The sequence below is a fragment of the Haemaphysalis longicornis genome, unplaced genomic scaffold (assembly GCF_048455015.1).
Source record: "Haemaphysalis longicornis isolate Haplotype H1 unplaced genomic scaffold, Haemaphysalis longicornis Haplotype H1 scaffold_2, whole genome shotgun sequence".
Lineage (NCBI taxonomy): Eukaryota > Metazoa > Arthropoda > Arachnida > Ixodida > Ixodidae > Haemaphysalis > Haemaphysalis longicornis.
Window position 1 is genome coordinate 233,856,455 of NW_027526295.1, and position 19,584 is coordinate 233,876,038.

Genomic DNA, 19,584 nt, shown 5'->3' on the forward strand with positions numbered 1-19,584 from the left:
GCTTTCGCTTCTGCCAATTTTGCTGGTAAGCAAAGCTCATTTGCAGCTAAGTAGTTTTTATTCACCTTTGAAGCGGGCTCCACTCCGAAAGTGTGCTCCTAATTTGCGCCATGTTAAAAAAAAGAACCCAAAAAATTATCCTGGTGAAACAACTTTAAATTCACCATTCATATAGTTTAGCAAACCATTCAGCACAAAAACTAAGTAGCATCGACTGAAATACTGAGGCTTGCAAAGAAGCACTAAGAAGCTATTTCCGAGTCCCTTTAGTCACTAATACGGCTTTTTTGATAACTGTTCTGCAAAACACATAAAATTTGAGAACTCAGTAAAAAATTATTCAAACCTAAATTGAAGGGTGATGTATAAAGGGTCGATTGGGAAACTTCAAAAATATTTATAGGGGCAACGTGAAACTGGGCCTCAAAGCCAATTGAAAGTCGTGGCAACACACTACGAGGGACTCGGTGTATAAACTAATAAATTATAATGTGCACAAAATAGGCGCTTGTTAACGAGTCAGTCGAATGCGTATGCGTGAATGCTGTTAGAGCTGCTACACCTTTTTATTAGCAGACGCCCCCGAAAGCACCAGCATCCAGAAGCGGTATTGAACGGGCATTGTTGCGGCGTCCCGAATACAACATTTAATGGTGATGAGAGACTAACTAACAGGATGGCCTCTCAGCAGGCAATGTAACAGCACTGGGTGAAGAGAACAGAGTAAAAGAAGCGTTTCAGAGTGGAGACCACCTCGGAACAAGGCGCAGCCCTGTCAAGTCGGTAGTATATCAACTAGACCAGTGGTTCTCGAATGGGGTCCGCAAATCCTTCCGCGAAACTTTCCACTTCTCCTTTCTAATTTTGAAATCTTTTGTGCAAAACCACAACACGTGCATTTTATCACCTCTTCACATAGCCTGCATGTTAAAGCCTGTAAAAAAATACAGACACGCAAAAGGCGGACATAAGTGTATATTAGATGTCAGTTTCGCCCGTGTTATCATAGATCATCACAGGTTCCCCAATTGTTTTGTAAGCCAAGGAGGGATGGACGAGAACCACTGAACCAGACAATACACAGGAAAGCCAGCCCTGCTCCTTGCAGTTAACCAACTCGATTTCTTGCTACTTGGGCTCCCTTTTTTCCGATTGGTCCCCACCAGACAGTGTGCAGCAGAAGCAAAAAAATAAGAAAAAGAAGGTGGCGCTACTGACCTATGTAGGCGAGTTCGACATCTTTGGAATGGTAGGAGACCCGCACTACATGCGCCCACACCAGGAAACGAGTCAGGAAGAGGTTAGGAGGAAACGTGCGGAGAAAAAGGGGTAAAAAAAGCAAACGAGGTGTTAAGTGGATAAATGGAGCAAATGTTGTTAATGAACTATGAGAAAGAAATGTCTTGGAAAATAAGATGGGAAGAAATGGTAGATCAGGTTTTGGCATGCGGCTCCTGGGAGAAAGCGAACGCGAAGCAAATGAAGACCGCTTAGAAAGGGACCTACTCGCTGGTGCAGCCAGAGCATAAGGTGGTCGGTCGTAGATGTTCTTACGGCATGGCCTCGTTTCGAGAGTCAGGTCAGACATGACCACAACTCCGGATTCCTGAAAGAGAGGAAAGCAAAATGTTTGCAAAATGAAATTTCTAAATCAAAATGGTTTATATGTGTAGATTTACACTAGGTCTTTAGGTGAACATATCCAGCTAAAATTTAATAAAGAAAAATTGAATAGTGAAAGCAAAGTGAATTCTTTTTAAAATATTGAATAGTGAAAGCAAAGTGAATTCTTTTTGAAATAATTGCTCGTGGTTAACCTTCCTCACGGCACTTTTCGTGTCTCTCGCCGTTTGTCACCAGATGGTGTGAGACAAGTAGGCAACTGTATCCCAAAAGCCAATAGAGAGTGCGAAAATTCATAGTTAGGTCATAAGAAAGCCTTTTTCATTAAAGTTAGTTCGAAATATAAAATGAAAATGGCCAAGGTCTAAAGAATGTAAGTGAGTTCCATTGACACAGATTACGAAAAGTACAGAATAAACTTGTGCTCTGGGTGATCAAAACACTGCTAAATAGAGTTCTTCTGAGTGGCATCTGTTATCTCCTCACTATTGCTCAATCCCAACACTTCGGTGAACAGCAGAGTATGGTGGAGTAAAATGATCCCTACATTGGTCGGAAAGAGTAGATACTGCATTTCATCCTTAGTGGTGAACAACTCATCCTTTTATACTTAGTTGCTCACTAATTAAACCTGCAATATGGGCAATAAGAAGTTCAAAAGTTGGATACCTTCGCATTTATTTCTGTCACGGCTCCTCACCACCTGAAGTGGTTCATGACTATAGTCTGCATTTCATGAGCAAATGTAAGGGATAATGCAGAACTTACGTCAAAAGCAGTTATAGAGTCAACGTATTCAACATTGGAAGATCGTGGTCCATTCCAGATGTTTCGCTTGAACTGCGTGGGATTCTTCGCCACTGGATGACAAGAAAGGACCAAATAAGGATTTTAAAGTGTCACATTTCATTCAAGTGCAAAACAGATTATGTAGGCAGATCCCGTATTGGCATGCGTAGTTTTGATAGAAGTGATTATAGTCATCAAATTTACATCCGATATTATTTCCGGACCAGAAGAGAGTGATTTAGAATGTAAAGGGTTTAGCAGGACACTGCTTCTTTGGCTTACGTTGCTTGCGGCAGTATTCATAGGATGCTTGCTTGGGCCATGTGTATCGAGTGATGTCCAGGCGCTTCAAGATATCGTAAACCTGTGAAATAGCAAGGAACATTAAGTGGTTTATACTATCGATGAGTGGAAGTAAATTCTTAAGTAGATGAAGAAATAAACCTACTTTTTACGAACTGCTTAGCAAGAAGCACCAGAAGCTGGCTGCATTTTTAATTACCTGCGAGCACATTATGAACATCTACCACCATGCAGCACCACGTACAATGTGGAAGTGGTCGCTTGTTGCCGTTTATGTATGCCATTGTAAGTGGGGCATGCATGTTTTTCCACCATGGCAATGTTTTGATAGAAACAATGTTGTATGTTGTCTTCATGAATTTTAAGGAAGCATTTCACACACAATCACTACCATCCCTTGCATATAGGAGTCAGATAGCTATGAGGTCGGAATGATCCACCTATAAATATAAATCTTAAAGATCTGTGCGACAAAAGTGCGCCGAAATTTATTAGTTCTTTGTCATATTAAATTTTTGTAAATCATTTGTTACCTGAGCGTTTATTCTTAGTGCTTGCAGTAGGCTGTTACATAGACAGGCATCATTGCATAGAGTTGTGGACAACCATTAAAAATAGCCCACATAAACAAATGCAGGTGCATTATCTCAGAGTAATGGCAAAATTTCGACATTGATGTTGCATTATCGAAAACAAATCTCATTGTTCTATGGGATCAGCAGCCTGAGCCACGAAGGTCACTCACTTTGTCCTTAGTAAGCTGGTTGTCCTGCTTGAGAAGGTGGACGCTCTTGTCCACGACACCGACTCCGCAGTATGAGCGAGGCGAGCCGTTTACGTGAATGGCAGCTGAAGTCGCTGGCTGAACTGTCTCCGATCCAAACTTCATGGTCACCTGCGCAGAAAAAGGTCACACCAAAAGCTTTCGATAAATTGGCAGCCACATTGCTGACCACTTTGCACAAGTTCTAGCTTCCCTCTTTCCCATCATACCCAATGGGCATCAGTTTAGGATGAAAGTTTGAAGTCAAAATGAGGCACAAGACACCGAGTGACGTGATAACAACAATTGAACCTCAGCCAACCCTTTCGTATTTGCAGTGGTTAACCACGCGCAATTTATTTAGGTTTCTTGATAGTACATATGATCAAAGCTGAAATAGTTCGAGATAATCATGGGTACCTTGCAAAACTGAAATAGTTAATTGAAGCGGGGTAACGTCCACGTAACAAGACACACACACAGAGACTGGGGCTGAATCATACCGTACATCAATGATAGTGCAGAACCACTTTTTATGATCCCAGGGATGCATGTTGCATAATGTCGAGGGGGAGGGGGGTGCACGTGTGATAGGTATTAAAGCGTTTTAGCTTCTTGTGACAGTGTCATTGAAATAATGAACACTGCAGTGCTGGACTGACAGTGCACGCACAATACAGAACCAGAAGGCATTGCACACACAGGCCATGTGTACGTGGATATGATGTTCCGAGGTAACGTAGTCCCGCGAAGCTAAAATGACATATTACTTGACATATTACAAAAATGACATATTACACTGTGAGGGGCGACGCGGGCCAGCGAGGGCCCGAGACGCGACCAAGGCACTCGAAGGCAGAAAACTAACTTTATTAGCGAGGCAAGACGCCTCGAGGAGCCTCTCAAGCTACTACCGCCGGCTGCGCGCCGCACACTCGCTCTGCTCGGCTTCGCGCTCGCTTTCGATGTGTCAGGCAGGTGTCGCCGTAGTCTGTGCGCTTGCGGCGCTGGCTTCTGATGTGTCGGGCCGGTGTCGCTAGTAGTCGGTGCACTGGCTCACAACACTTAGATATTGTTACAATTTTTGTGAAGCACACACAAGAGTACACAGGAATAATAGGGAAGAAAATTAACCTTAAGGACATCAGGACCGAAGGGGAAGAGGGAAGGGGGTCGCGAGATGACCAATTGAACACAGCTCACAAGCCCATTACGACTGTACTGCAATCACAGCACAGGTAGCTTCACGGCAACACACCTGCCTTGCAACGAGGAATACCAGAGCAGCTTTGACAAACTTAGATTACAAATCTGCGCTCGGTAGCATTTTAAAGATGTAACCAAAATTCTTTTCAAATCCTACCTCTGTTGGTCGAATATAAAGTAAGGTTTCATTACAATCGTTCACAAAAACAAATGCAGTTAGTACAACAGTGACTTAGAAAACTTCTGCGGGCAGAAGTAAGTTAGCCAGTGTGCTACAAAAAGAAGAATGTTCTAACTTGAAATAGAGAATGCTATGGAAGAACAGGTCTGCCTCTGTGTACAATAACTTCCTAAGAATGAAAAGAACAATGTGCGAAAAAACAAGAACAGTTTAAACGTGGGTGCAGAGAAAACAGGAAAACCCCAAAAAATAAACAATCAATCACATAAATCATTTGATAAGCATGATGCACATAAAACATACAAACTGAACACTAAATCCACAATAAAACAAAGTGTTGTGTATAGGCTTTGTGCTTAATTTTGCTGCAGTCAACGGGCGCTGAGATAAAGACTGGGAGCCCACTCACGTTGTTCTGGAGGCACTTGTCGACCTCGAACTGCTCCGTGTCAGCGATCACTTCGCCGTCCGGGCGCACGTAGAAGGCGAGCACCTTGACGCGAGGAACGTGGTTGTAGTCCGGCTCGAGCTCAAACTCAAAGCTGCCCGTCGGGACGCTACCTTCGGCCATGTTGCTGGGAAGAGTCTCGTTCAGGTCTTCTTCAACAAGGAAGTTTTCATCAACGGGTGTGGGTAGGTCTTGCTTGAAGGCCACGTTCATTACATGGTCCTTAAGAATTTTTCCGCGAGCCATCACCTGCAAAAGACAGCAAAGGCTTGTTCTTAGTGCTTGTTTTTTGCAGTCCTCGAGTTAGCCATGTGTTATGCTGTTTACACAGCTCCCTTCGGCACATGTAGCATTGAAGGAAGTTCCGGAAACTCCAAAGTAGGAATGGTCGGATTATGCGCAAGTGGCTCTGCTACACACTTAGCCACTTTAAAGTTGGCTTCACTATTATACACAAGCGCAATGCGGAAGAAACAATTTTTCAGGGGTAATCTTAGCTGTCTGATATCAAAGTATGAAGGAACTACTGATTTATATTAAATATCTCCATAAGCACAATACCCCTAGCGCATTTAAAGTCGCCTTCAGTACTATACACAAATATGTCGCTGGGAACAAGTTTTCCAGGGGCAGTACAAGCAGCCTGATATTAAAAGGTCCCAGGGCCGTTTTAAACACCTCCTCAAGACCCTTATATCCCCACAAAATGCCAATACCTAGCTCACTAAACACAAAACAGGGCCAATTGCAAAGGAAAGGAACTTCATTAAAACAAGCTGTTGGGCAAGTTGGCGCAGTATGATCGAAAATTAGAGCGCGACTAGGCAACGAGCGCTTGTCACGTCGTTCTTCCGTGTGTCGTTGTCTAGGTCGTGCTCTAATTTTGGACCATAATGCACCAACTTGCCCAACAGCTTGTTGTAATATAGCTCAATAAAGTCGGCTTCACTACTTAGCACAGATGCATTGCTAGAAAGACATATACCATGGGGCCCCTCAAAAATATAATTTTATTCTGGGGCAAAACTGGGACGGGTCAAGTGCTAGAGACGGGTTTTGTTGTTGAGTGCACATATAAATGTCTACGTATTGAAAATATTCGGCAAGGGGCGGCGTGGTGAAGCAAAAATTAATATTTTGGGATTATACAGTGCTAACCATATTCTCTTGATTAACTGTGGAGAACTCCAGCAAACGGCCGTCCAAAACGCGTGGAAGAAGGTTATCAGAACGATAATTTTTAAACAGTGATTTTAATGTCACTATTATTAGGTTAGGTTAAGACTGCCAAAAGAGGAATTGGTGCCACGCATCGTTTGCGGTTAGTACACCTTTTAGAAGTCTCGGAACAATTATACTACAGCGATTGATGATGTTTGGAAAATTTGAAAAAGATACCAGAGCAGTCTAAAATGGTCAATAACCTCTACAGCGCACCTGATACCCCAGTATAAGTTCAAAACACAAAACCAAAATTAAAAGTATAAGTTCAAAACACAAAACCAAAATTTTAATTTTTTATGTACATCGTACAAGCGTGGCCTTGATTTTTTAACTTTTGCTTTTCTACCTGCAAGGTGATGATACTCAGCTTTGCTTAATTTTTATTATGCTTAGACTAAGGTCACAATTTTCTGACATTGTTCGGCCTTGCTTCGAGCGGCAAGTATAATTTCAATTCCCATTGCTTCTGAACAAGCCTCCCCATTAACGGCAGAGAAGAAACTATTTCCCGGAGACTGATATTATTATTAAAAACTACACATTCATAGCTTAAGTTGTCCACTGTCTTCTCCGCGGTGTACGCCAAGCGTTATGCTTCCCTGGAAGCCGAGCTGGTGAAGAAGGTAAAACACTGGGAGCTGAAAACCAACCATCAAAAAGTTGAAAGATAGAAGAAAAAAAATGTTAACACGTATAAAATCGACCAGTGCCAAAAAACAAAACTTAGCTTTCATCTTAAAGGTGGCGCGGAAGTGTCCCAGATTAAATTCCTGCTCAGGCCATCGCCAACAGCGTCCGGCGTAATTTTCTTCGTTACTGGATCGAACTCAATTTCCGTATTTTCTCTCGCAGGCACGCTACACGCGCTGTTTGACAAGTTATAAGGCCAAACTTAGTGCGGAGAGCTACGCGTTTCCACACGCGTTTTTTTTTTCCCTGGCAACCGGTCCGGCAGCGATCAGGAACACGCACGAAGGCTACAGGACCGGTTTTGGAGAGGGGAAAAATGCGTGCGTGAATGCATCCCTCTCCGCACATGAGTTTGACCTTTATTACTGGCTCATCCTGTGAATAAATCAGTTCAGTGAATAAATCCTGTGAATAAATCGGCCTTACCTGCATATGGAACTGCTTCTCGGTTCCGGGCTCTCCAGTGTATCGTAGGCGCACGACGTGTTTTCCTGTGCAGGGCAGGGGGCCATTGGACGGTTCGATCTGGATAAAGTTGTTGCTGGCCGAGTACCAGGCCTGGAGGTAGAGCGTGCTCTTGGGCTGGTTGATCTTCACGCCGTACGTGTCGTACTTGACCGTCTCGTAGTTCATCGCCACCGCCTGATGGAAGAGGTTGAGGGGACGTAAGGCACAAGATAGCAAGGCAAATTACTGGAATTTGCGATGTTACGATTTAGCTCGCCACTATTCTGTTCGCGCGTCCTGCAAGTTGCGGAGTGCCCCGATGTGTAAGAAAGCCTGCCTCGGATAGGTCACCACGTGCCGGAGAACGGCCAGCGCGCGGGCGCCTCCCTGTCGGTGACTCTAACTTTGGCGGCTGCAAACGGATCGTGTAGCAACATGTCCCGTCGAGGCGGACGCCGCAGCCGAGATTTCCTCTCCCCCTTTCTCGGGCTCAACGAGCGCCGCTGCAAAAGACCCCTCACGAACTCGGAAAGAGCGCTGTGTGTGTCTAGCTATGTTCGGGCCGTGTGCAAAAGCACCAGGAGAACGGTTTGGCCGTTAGCGCTTTGGCCATAAATACGCGGTGCCTTCCAAGCGCAGAACTCATTCGTTTTGGAGCAGCGAATCCACGCTGTCGCTTTGTTCGAGTATGCTGTAACCTTTCCCGGAATGGCATTGTTCCTGCATTGCTTGGGATCATCTCTCGCCATGCAGTAAACCAGTTAAGTTTGCCTGCGGCTTCTTGTCGCCTTCACCAAGGCCGCAACGTTTGCTGGCCGCTCACCACCACACTACCACACGCGTGACGGAGGCGGTTCAGGGACGGCTTCCCGATCGTAACAGCGGCAATCAGAAGGTAATCATAAATGTGAAAGCATGAATGTAACATCAACTCAGCTTCCATGGCGAGCCATGCACATTACAAACGCTTCTCAGCGTATTCTCAGTAAAGTGCGGATTGAACACGGCTGGACTGAGGGTAGTTTGCCTTCTGCTCATCTTACTATGATAACCATAACAAAAAATTAAGCGCTACCTTCTAAAGCTGTGAATGGCTTTCTAGTTGGCACTTTTCAATACATAGCTTGCATGTGATGTCCCCACAGCCCTTTCTGGAGAACCGCTCTCCGCTTTCCCAGTGCTACTCGAGATCGGAGGGGGAGATAAGTTCACGGCCTTCCACCGTGCAAGCGGTGCTCCAAGATGGCCGCTACAGTGACGTCAGTGCAAGAAATGAGTTGGGGTGTGCAAGTATCTTAAACTTTTGAATATCGACGCCAATATTATGATATTCGACTAGAAATCAAATTAAATAGCACTATTGAAGAGCTTCGAATATTTCGAAGTATTTCGAAGATCGAAGACGCGCCTAACCACCGCCAATACGCGCCAGCTTTCTTTGCTAGGCAGGCTTACCCGCCATGCACCACTTGCGGACGGCTATCGGGCAAGAGGAAGTTGCATTTTTTTTTTTTGGCGCCTCTTATCTTCTTGGCTTGAGGCCAACTTCACCCTCGTGCTGTTCCCCCCCCCCATGATAACGAGGCCGCGCCCAATCAGCCCCTGTACATATCCTCTGGATAAGAGGGCCTATAGCTGCGCACTTCCTCTTTTTCTTAAGGCTTTAAAAGGAGCCATGAAGAGAAAATACAACTTCGTTTAATTTGAAAGAACTAGGATTCAGTATCTCACTCAGCTCCATTAAAGCCACAAAAGATGTTTTTTAACGAAAAAAACAACAAGAAGTATTTAAAAACTTTCAAATTTTGCGCCACCAGGACGTGTTATGAGCAAGAATGATGTCATACGGGCCAACAATAAAACACAATTTTCAGTGCGTTAACTGCACGTTAGCATTCAAGTGATGCGGTCAAATGGAACTAGAGCCCCATTACAGACGTCCAGTCATGTGTCGTCGCGACAGGTCAGTTAGGCGGGCGCCAATCGCACAAACAATGTTCCGTGACGTCATAGAAAAGTTGCGGGAAATTGGCTAGGGGGTCGCGACTGCTTCACGCGTTTTCTTTAATATCTTCATTATTTGTTCAAAGATTGCGATGTGATTGGCATCATTGTTATCGGGACTAAGCAGTCTTTTTAATAAACCAAACTTGTATTTTCTCTTCATGGCTCCTTTAACCTTCCTTTCTTTTACCTCGACGCTGATGGTGACTACGCTGGTCTTAAGTGGCGGGATGGTGAACTTGATGATGCCGGACTCGTCGGAAGTATAATTCTTGCAGCTGAGGCGACGGTCGGTACGCCACCAGCGCGGCCTGATATCTTCGGACTGCGACAACAGGCACAGTTGCACCAGTTCACCGCCGACCGGAACTCCATCGGGCTTTTTCACCAGAAGCTGGGAGAAAAAAGAGAAAGGAAAAGAACACCAGAGACCATTTATTTATTTGCTTGTTTATTGATTGATTGATTGATTGATTGATTGATTGATTGATTGATTGATTGATTGATTGATTGATTGATTGATTGATTGATTGATTGATTGATTGATTGATTGATTGATTGATTGATTGTAGGGTTTAACGCGCCGACGCAATGCACGCCGTAGTTGAGGGTTCTGGATTAATTTTGACCACCTGGGGATCTTTAACGTGCGCCGAAATCTCGTACACACGGACGTTTTCGCTTTTCACCTCACCAGAAAAGCGGCCGCCGCGGCCGGGAATCGAACCCGCGTCCTCGTGCTCAGCAGCATCAAGGCCTTAGCCACTGAGCCACCGCGGCGGGTAACACCAGAGACCAGAGGGAGGGCATTCTACGAGAGTGTAACAACGCCTGACAATTTCACTAGGGTTAAGGAACGAATGAATAACGCCTGGATGACCATACAAACGGCTCTTTCAAATGACTGCAGCATTTATCGATAACAGTCTCCCTGCAGCGAGATTGCGCTTCTCCAAGTAACTCACCCTGCCGTAGAAGGGCATGGTCGGCTTGAAGTAGTTCTTCCCGTGCTCCCCGTCCAGGAAGTTGAGCTCGAGTGGGTTGAAGCTGCGGCTCACGTAGTTAGTTTTGTTCATGGTTATTCCCGTACCGGTTTCGTTCACTTGGGCCACAAGATAGATGCGCTTGTAGATCTCGTAGTTCTCGTTGAAGCGCAGATGCGTGGTGTTCACCGTCATGTCGAAGCAGCCGTTGATCTGCACCGCACGAAAAGACGTGCCCTTAATAACGTGACCCCGTTCCGTTGTAGCGGAGCAATGCAGAAGGGGTGTCCAAGGAAACTATATTTCTGACTTTTAAAGGTGCTGTGGGAAACGTGGATCTCGCTGCGCAAACTTTTGTTTATAAGTACGGCATTTGGCGGCAGTTTTCGTTATTTTTTGTGCGCGCTTGTGGCGTGAATTTTCCGTAACGCTAGAACCCATTACATTCGTTGTTGAATTGTCCTTGACAAGAACGGTAAATGTCTCTACCGCAACAAATTTACTTTTGTCGCCTGATTCGACTCTTTTTATGCACCATTGAGCTTTGTGCCACATTGAATTAATCCCGCGCGTTCTACGATTCCCTCAACGGATGCAAGCGCATTCTTGTAAGTCTCGCTACGGAAATCCCAGGGCGAGAACTCACGGGTCCTGTGTGGTTGATCTTGGGGTAGTCGTCCTTCTCCCAGCTGTAGCGCTCATAGGTTACGTTCACGGTCAGAGTTCCGTCCACGGGCTGACCGAAGGTGTAACTGCGGAGTAAACAAGTGCATGTGAGATAAAATAACAAAACAGCTGGCAGAACGTTTTCTATTACTGGAGGGATCTCGGTTGGTGTTGCAAGTGCGTTGCAAACAGGTGCACGAAGAAGGCGTGTGTTAAGGTGCGTAGTAGAGCTTTAATTACAATAAGTCGGCGTGTGCAACACCGTAGCGTCTTGCTTACTACATACCACGCGATAACAAGCTACCTGCCTGCAGTATATTCTAGGTCTCCAAGCCACACATAGTGGACACATTTTACATGGACGACGTGTTTGCCGGTTGGCAAGCTCGCGGGGGTGGCCATGTAGCTAGGCAAAAGGCACTAGTTGTGGCAATAATGAGTAATTTATGTTTATCAGTGTATCAAGTAAACCCATCAGGTTGATCAGGTAACCATTCATTGGAGTCGAGAGTTGACGGAACTTAATTTCGGGATTAACCTCGCACAGGGCGTGCACATGGGTCCTTGTTTATAACAACGACATGGCAATAAAAGTAAATAAGGACTAGTGACCGAAAGGTTGCGACTCTGGCCTAAGAATCATAAAGGTATGGGTTTCATCCTCGGTGGGAAAAAGCATTTCAGTGTGAAAACTTTTTTTCTCTTTAAGATCTGTGCTCGCCAGCGCACGCATCGTAATATCAGCGACGCAACCGCGGGGACGGACACACGGTCAAGCACACAAGGCGATAGACACATGCTCAAAGTACCCGTTATAACAAACTAGGTACACCCGCCGCAGTACAATCAAACAAAGAAGGTAAAGTCGAAACTAGGGAGACTCCTATTGCGCAAATTATCGTGGATATGTGGCTCAGGAGCAAATATAAAATTCCATGCCGAGACTTTATCCGCCACAGCTACACCTTTGATGTGACACTCATTGTAGCGGCAGAAGAATATCGGTTAATTTAGGCCGCATAATGATCTCTTAGTGTGCGCCGAATAGAAAGGAGGTAGGTCTTAGTAGAAACAGGCAAGTGTGGCGCCATCATCCCCGGCCCGCTTCATTGCACAAAGTTTAAAGAAAGCGTGTAGCGGCAGGTTTATTTTTAAAGTACGCAGATGCTAAATCAGATTGTAGGGTTCTTTTGGCGCTTTGGGTGGAGGCGGCAGGAAGTGTGTATAGATAATGTAAATAGTGTGTGAATAGAAGCGGTGAATAAAACAAAACATTTGTCGCAGATGTGGTAGAGCGGGGACGGGAAAATTGGGGGGTCGGGGAAGTGTAAGGTTAGCCTTCTTATCGAGTCACGCTATCCTCATTTTGTAGCGCAAGCTACACTACGCTACCTAGGGGAGTTTTCGCGGGGTGAGCAGCTTTGCTTTTGAGCGCTAGAGGTCAAACCACACCCCCTTCCGCAAGCTCCCGGCGCGGAGCAGGGGCCCGATAACGGGAAAGATTACCCGCCGCGGTGGCTCAGTGGCTAAGGCGTTGCGCTGCTGAGCACGAGGTCGCGGGTTCGATTCCCGGCCGCGGCGGCCGCTTTTCTGATGGAGGCGAAAAGCAAAAACGCCCGTGTGTACGAGATTTCGGCGCACGTTAAAGATCCCCAGGTGGTCAAAATTAATCCGGAGCCCTCCACTACGGCGCGCCTCATCGCCTGCGTTGCGTCGGCGCGTTAAACCCTAGAATCAATCGATAACGGGAAAGATAGGCGAGGAGGGAAAGGAGACGTGCGCGGGACCTGTGCGCGGTACGTGGTGGACGCACGACCTCCTTGGTTGGACGAAGGCGAAAGGGTCGCTGCCGCAGCGATAAGCGCGGGCCTTTAAGGATGGCCTGAGGCAGCGTGCGGTGCAGAACCGTGTGCGATAAAGGAAGACGAACATCCAGCTGTGGTCCCTCGTACAGCGGTGAGGCTTAAACAACGCCGTGAGGCGAAAAAGAGGAAAAACGCAGCTGTTGCGTACAGCTTCGCTACATTCAAGCCTTACGCATTAGTGTGAGCTTCCTTCATTTTTTTTCATTTCCTACGGGAATACAAATACCCGTTGTCGCGGGCCGATGCTGTGATGGATGTCACAGAGAAAGTGCATCACATCCTGTAAAGGGTGCACCCTTGCACTAAGACGTACTGCACGGGGAAGCACTCTGAGAAGGAGTATTCGCAGTCGGCAATAGAAACGCGGACAGAAAAATGAAAGAACAAATTTCACGGAAGTTTCACAATTTTATTGAATTAAAAAGTTTGAAACATCTCGTTTAAATTTGCGAAGTGCGTTCAATGCCCTCTGTATGACTCCGCAAAACACTCCGTCGCGGACCCTCTTTCGCGCCTCAGATGGTGCCGCGCCTGGCCCTTTCTTTCTCCATACCCGGTTTTCTGTACGCGGAAGTGTTCTATTCGCTGGCGTACCCTGGCTCGGCACACCCCTGCGAATCCATATGGGGGTATGCACGGGCTAGATCTACACAGCTTCAATGCACAAAAAATAAAGTTGGAAAAAGTGCTGCAGGGAACCTTTAAGTACTACAAAAGGTGCACGATTAAATGATCCCGCGTTCAGTCAGGGATTCGACCTGTTGATGCGCAGTAAGGGATCGTTTATATTTCTTTTTATATTTTTGGGTATAGAGACCACAAGACCTAAGAGCATAGTATTTGATAAACTATTTTTTTTTCACTGAAGCCGACAAGAAAGCCCTCCTTGCATAAATTAGCAGAAAATCTGCCGTCTAATAAGCGCAAAAAAACGCTGCCGACCTGTGTTTTTAGTCTGTGTTACAAAAAAGTGTTCCGTTAGAAGTGTTAAAGCTCTGGATATTTCGTCTTTACCTAAGCTTTAGTGCACTCTGCTTGTTAAAACAGGAAAAAAATTGGTTTCGGAATTCTTTACAAAGTTTTATGAAACAAAGGTTTGAATTTTGTAAGGGTTCGCGCAGTTCCTTTAAGTTATTATGAAGCCCCTTGGGTATAATGAACATCCTGAAGGTTTAACTCCAGGAGGTAGATTAGTCAGCCGTGGTCGAAGTAAAAACCTGATCCTCCTTTCAGGCCTTTCATCGCGACGCTGCCAATTTCATTAATGCGACTGCGGGATCTGCCGACTACAAAGAAGCTTTCAGAATTTTTCAAAGCCTCTTAGAAAGTTGCTCCGCTCAGGAATTACGTAATACTTATCCGCACGTCGCACTGCGCCGTTACGAAGGCAACGTTAACAAAACAGCGAGTGGTGCGCTCTTAACGGACAACATTGAATCCGGTGGATCAATATTTAATAAGACGCCGCTGCCTATAGGGCCACATATTTGGTAGCCATGGCCTGTGCAAAGGCGTAAAGGCTCTTATTCAAGCCTTTATCCAAGCCTAAATGCATAATAAACGCAGCTGTTGCCTGGTGTCGTTGCCCTTGGCCGGCATTTTACACGGTGCGACACAATTTTACTCACGGCGTTATTGGTCTGATATCATTCCTCACGTGAGTCAAAGAATTTGCATTGAAATTGAATACGAGACAAAAGCGCAAACGCCAGTGATAGCAATTTCACTATCGAGGCTCAAGTACCAATACTTTCTTCCTAGTATATATGACTCCCGAAGTATGACTCGAAAATATGCGCTTATTTTGTAAAAATTTTTGCCCGCAGCGTAATTTAAGTTCCGCCGAATGTGAGCTGTTTTAGATGATACGGAAACTGCGGTTGTATCGCGATACCTCGGTGTTCAATTTACATCTATATAAAAGGTTGGGGAATTTTCCCGTCAATTCGCCTGTACTCCCAGACTTCCAAGACAATGTATTGCACCTTGCCGATGAGCAAAAAGTTTTTTTTTTAGTTCTTAAAGTATATTTCAGCGAATATTCCTTTTACTTCTCAGAAATCCGGAGCTGTCGCCGCCACTAAGAAAAATAACAGGAAGACTCTTTAGGAAGCCACACTCTTTTTGTACTCTGCCCTCCCTCTCTTTCCGAGAAAAAAAAAAACCCAGTTCATACATAATATTTCAACAAGAAAAAAAAATTGCAGTCGAAATTTCCGTCACCTGTTTCGAAGAACTGAACAAACCTTCTGTCAAATGGCATGAGGATCCACGCGGGTTCTTTTGAAAGAAAACACACTGCCTTATCAGCTGCAACCAGGGCGCTAAAAGTTAGCCCAACGACAGAAAGAAGCGCAAGCCATTCTCACTGTTTCTTTCTTTTTTAAGAACCAGTGTGCTACCAGAATTATTTCTATATACCAGAGCGCGCCACTAGTCATTCAGAGGGGCTCACAGACGACACGAAGTTAAAAACAGCTGCACCAGAAATGCTCAAGAAATGCTGAGTTTAACCATTCACATGGTGAAGCGGAGCTATTTCGGTTTCACTGCGTTGCACACACTCACGAAACAAAACATGACTGACAGGGGCGCAGCGAAAAGAAGTGCACGAAACGTCTGCCTCTTGCCGGCTGGCGGTGTCCACGTGATTGGCGGCCGGAGTGGCTGTGTCGCGTTCGACGCCACACACTTTCTTCCTTCCTCAGGTTCCCGCGCGTCTAATGCAGTGCGTTAGCGCCGAAGAGACGAATCTCTACCTCATTCCCTGCCCCTCGGATCCTTCAGCGCGGGAGAGGGCGGTGAGAGTGTGACGCGTGCCCTCTCGCTGTGATCGATTTTATGCACGCGGATTTTATTTCTCTGAATATTATTTGTTATTAGATCGAAAGCTCTACAACGCCATGTCTCACAACGTCATTTATGGCGCCGCAATGACCTCGAGTCACCGGAGCGCAAGTATGGCAGGTGTGACGTCATGTCATGTGATCCGCTGTAGAGAAGCTTCGCAGCTACGCTCACTCGGAGCCTCGCCGCTGTGGTACCACGTCACTAGGCGAGGGATTAACGGCTGCTTCACCAGCGCTTCGTTGCTCAGTCTTACCACGGATGGCGCCGGCTGGGCCATCTGTGCTGGCGCTTTAGCTTTCGCTCGTGGTAACTCGATTCACAAAGGTTAAACCTGAGTCATTTTTTGCTTATTGCCATGCACTTTTGCAGCCCGAGTCACATTGCTATTGCGTGGGGTAATAACTACGTTCCGGGCGTAAACGTGAGTTTTTTTCCAGGTGCTGCACGTTTTTCTGTATGTTTTCCTGCTGCAGCTTAGCAACGATCATGTGATTATAAAGATATCCGACTGCTACTTTCTGCTTTACTTTTCGACGTCAAATCGGAAATATGAACTTACTGGGCGCAGATCTTCCAAGTGATTTCTTTGGCATCGGCAAGCACATAGGATGGAGGCTTCACAGTGACCTCAAATTTGGGCAGAACTGCAAAGGGAAGGAAATTGGTTATTAGTTATCTAATGATGATTCTCTTGGAAGAATTACTTCTAGACACCTTAAAGAATGAGAATGCCGTTTCGTGATTTCTTATCTTACAAAATCATTTTATGCCTGCTGAATTGTGAACGTTAAGTTGAACGGTGAGCGAATGACCGGCTGCTGTTATTTAGAGAATTAATTTATCTATGTGACTCAACTTTCCAACGTTTACTTAGAAAAGGGAAGCCCGACAGTTTATCATAGCCTATGTTTTAGTCGGCTCTTTTTTAATTTTATCACACGCGGCTGCTGTCACATGCAAAATGGAATCGGACTCACCATATTCGTTCACTTCGAAGTGTTGTCTCACAGTCTGCGTAGGAAGTTCCACTACTATCTGCCAAAGACCCAACTCGGGTTCTTCAGTGAGCTTGAAGTCCCGCTGCACAATTCCTGGGTGAGATGGAGCAGGGCACGCGGCCAAGAGGGGGTCACCCACACACACACACAGCCCGCAAAATTATCATAACGCGCCATTGTCCATTTGAGCTCAAAATTGTTAAAAACGAACGTTTAGTGTCGGTGTTAGAAGGCCTCCAGAAATAAAAAAAAAACTGATATTTTCGTCTAGCACAAAATACAGTTGTGCTGTATCTAAGTGTCAACGGGAGCAATTTACGGGCGAGTCAAGAATCAATGGTCCGATGTTTGGTAGCGGAGCACATAGTTTTTTTTTTTTTTTTTGAGAGGCTGAAGCAAAAAAATCTGCAGAAATTCAGAATTGTCTTTTAATGCGTAGCATTCTTATGCCGCTTGTCGTGAGTGTGAGTTCTTCACAGCTACTTTTTTTTGTTTTCATAAAATTTGTCCGACCGCGTATCTCCATTCGCGCTATTATAATGATTACAGGTGTTACTCGCGCCAAATCTGCATTTTTGTGAATATGAACGGCGTTACACGGTTCGACATTTTCCGTTTTTGTTTTTCTTGTTTTTTAGTTTTTTCAAAATTCTGTTCGACCAATTATATCCGTTTACGCGATGATAACGATTACACGTAGAACTTCGACGAAATCTACATTGCTGTGGAAACGCAGGGGGCTATACGGTTCGCCATTTTCCTTAATCATTTTACATTTTCCTTATTTTTTCGTTTTTCAAAATTTCGTTCGACCAATTGTCTCCATTTACGCTATTATAACCATTACAGGCAGAACTTCCGCGACACCTGCATTTTTGTGGAGATGCGGGGCGTTGAACGGTCCTGGCTGTGGGGGTACTCAGCAAAGAAGCAAAGCAAAGAAAAGCTCAGCAAAGGTCAGCGTGCATAATATTTCAGCGCAGGATAACGAAAGACCGTTATAACAGAGATGCCCGCTATAACATCATGCAAAGAAAAAGACTAACAGTAAGTAAAGAGGATAATAAAAGGAAGCCTAACATTCCGCGAACACTAACGCAAAAGCAAATGACCAAAGCGTGATGTCTTACACTCCTCTCATGGTGAAAGGGACTCATCAATGCAAGCTTTGGCTGACGCAACGCCCCTTCATAGCAACCCGACTTTCGCGTAGAACAAAAGTAGACGCGTAGTTCTTAATCATTCACCAGCGAACAGCTCGCACTGTTGATGTAATCGCTAAAAGATCATCTTTTGTCCTGTTAATTGTTCTTTGCTTCACTTTTTTGCTGATTTATTCCTGATGGAAATTGCATATGCCAATCTTGCTTCGTTTTGTATTGTCAATTGTGAACATTTTCCTATTTTGATTATTTAGTTGAAATTAAATCACCTTTATTTTGTTTAGCGTATTATATTGCTGCATTTTTGCTGCCAGTGTTTTTGTAATTATTACCTCTGTATTAACTCATCCAGGGTCGCGGTACAGGCACAGAATTTGGGACCCTTGTCTGTGGTGCTTTTACTTGTGTACTTTTCTTACGCACTTAAATAAACTCCTTATTCTTCTTAGAAAAGACATTACTGGTACCTTTTCAACGAGGCCTACGAGCATTACTACTGCTACTAGAAACAACAAAAGTAGTCGCGACAGTGCTTCGCTACTAAATATAGTGCATTACCATCAAAATAGCTGTGTCTACTGCTTCCCGTTCTACGGGTCGCCTACTATGGCCTCACCTTTCTCAAAAGAGACGTTGTTCCACTGGGCTATCCTAACGTCGCTGGGGCTCGTGACGTAAATCGTTGCCTGAAGAAGAAAAGAAAATAATAAAATACATTCATTGAGACATTTCTATTTATTTTCCCCGCGCAGGGTATCCGTAAAAAAGTAAGACTTACCTGGAGGTTCTTCACAGGCTTGAGCTCGTTGTTTATTGGGAGGATACGAAATTGAACTGAAACGATAATTGTTCGAAGATAAATGCGTTTCTCTCGTCAGCGCAACGTCACCTTAAAAAATTAGGAAAACGGTTTTCCGCACAACTTTATGCAATAACAGATTACCACACGTCTAATGACTTCACGTGATCAATTTAACGTCCTACGTGACCACATAAGTTGCATGTCGGGAAGAGATTGAAATGTTTCAACAAACAAGAACACCTGCGCCAGAGCAGAACACGAGGCCCGTGGTACCTTTTTGTCCAGGTTTGTAGAGCGCCTTGTCAGACTGGATGAGGATGGTGTTCTTGGACTTCTGGAAGTCGATCTCTTTCTTGTCCCCGAAGACGTAGCTTCCGAACGTGCCGTTCACCTGTATCTTTGCCTGGCTGTCCAGTTGCTCGGGCACTCGGAACGGCAGAAAGGTGCTCTCACCTGCGTGTACAAAATATGGGAGGAGAAGCGTTCAGCGCTCAATTTGTACAGGAATAAAGCACTTCCTGTCACAATTAGAGCACTAAGTCGATTAGTCGGGACTCAGGGCTACGTGGGAACATGATG

At 45.2% G+C, this 19,584-nt stretch overlaps 1 protein-coding gene across 23 annotated transcripts in view; it reads right to left on the reverse strand.

Annotated features, from left to right (window-relative positions):
* The window catches only part of LOC144170129 (pregnancy zone protein-like), a 129,154-nt gene that overhangs the window by 24,492 nt on the left and 85,078 nt on the right, over positions 1 to 19,584 (reverse strand). For 6 of the 23 annotated variants that reach the window (XM_077699724.1, XM_077699709.1, XM_077699713.1 and 3 more), the window contains exons 5-20: positions 19,279 to 19,458; positions 18,982 to 19,037; positions 18,820 to 18,889; positions 17,020 to 17,133; positions 16,602 to 16,686; positions 11,308 to 11,413; positions 10,644 to 10,874; positions 9,869 to 10,072; positions 7,654 to 7,869; positions 5,275 to 5,562; positions 3,461 to 3,610; positions 2,695 to 2,776; positions 2,392 to 2,483; positions 1,507 to 1,606; positions 1,219 to 1,263; positions 66 to 98 (exon numbers count right to left, since the gene is read on the reverse strand). In XM_077699724.1, the coding sequence (XP_077555850.1) occupies positions 66 to 98; positions 1,219 to 1,263; positions 1,507 to 1,606; positions 2,392 to 2,483; positions 2,695 to 2,776; positions 3,461 to 3,610; positions 5,275 to 5,562; positions 7,654 to 7,869; positions 9,869 to 10,072; positions 10,644 to 10,874; positions 11,308 to 11,413; positions 16,602 to 16,686; positions 17,020 to 17,133; positions 18,820 to 18,889; positions 18,982 to 19,037; positions 19,279 to 19,458 (2,052 nt within the window). The remainder of the gene's footprint in view (positions 1 to 65; positions 99 to 1,218; positions 1,264 to 1,506; positions 1,607 to 2,391; positions 2,484 to 2,694; positions 2,777 to 3,460; positions 3,611 to 5,274; positions 5,563 to 7,653; positions 7,870 to 9,868; positions 10,073 to 10,643; positions 10,875 to 11,307; positions 11,414 to 16,601; positions 16,687 to 17,019; positions 17,134 to 18,819; positions 18,890 to 18,981; positions 19,038 to 19,278; positions 19,459 to 19,584) is intronic. The other 17 variants (XM_077699731.1, XM_077699717.1, XM_077699721.1 and 14 more) reach the window with 3 other exon arrangements.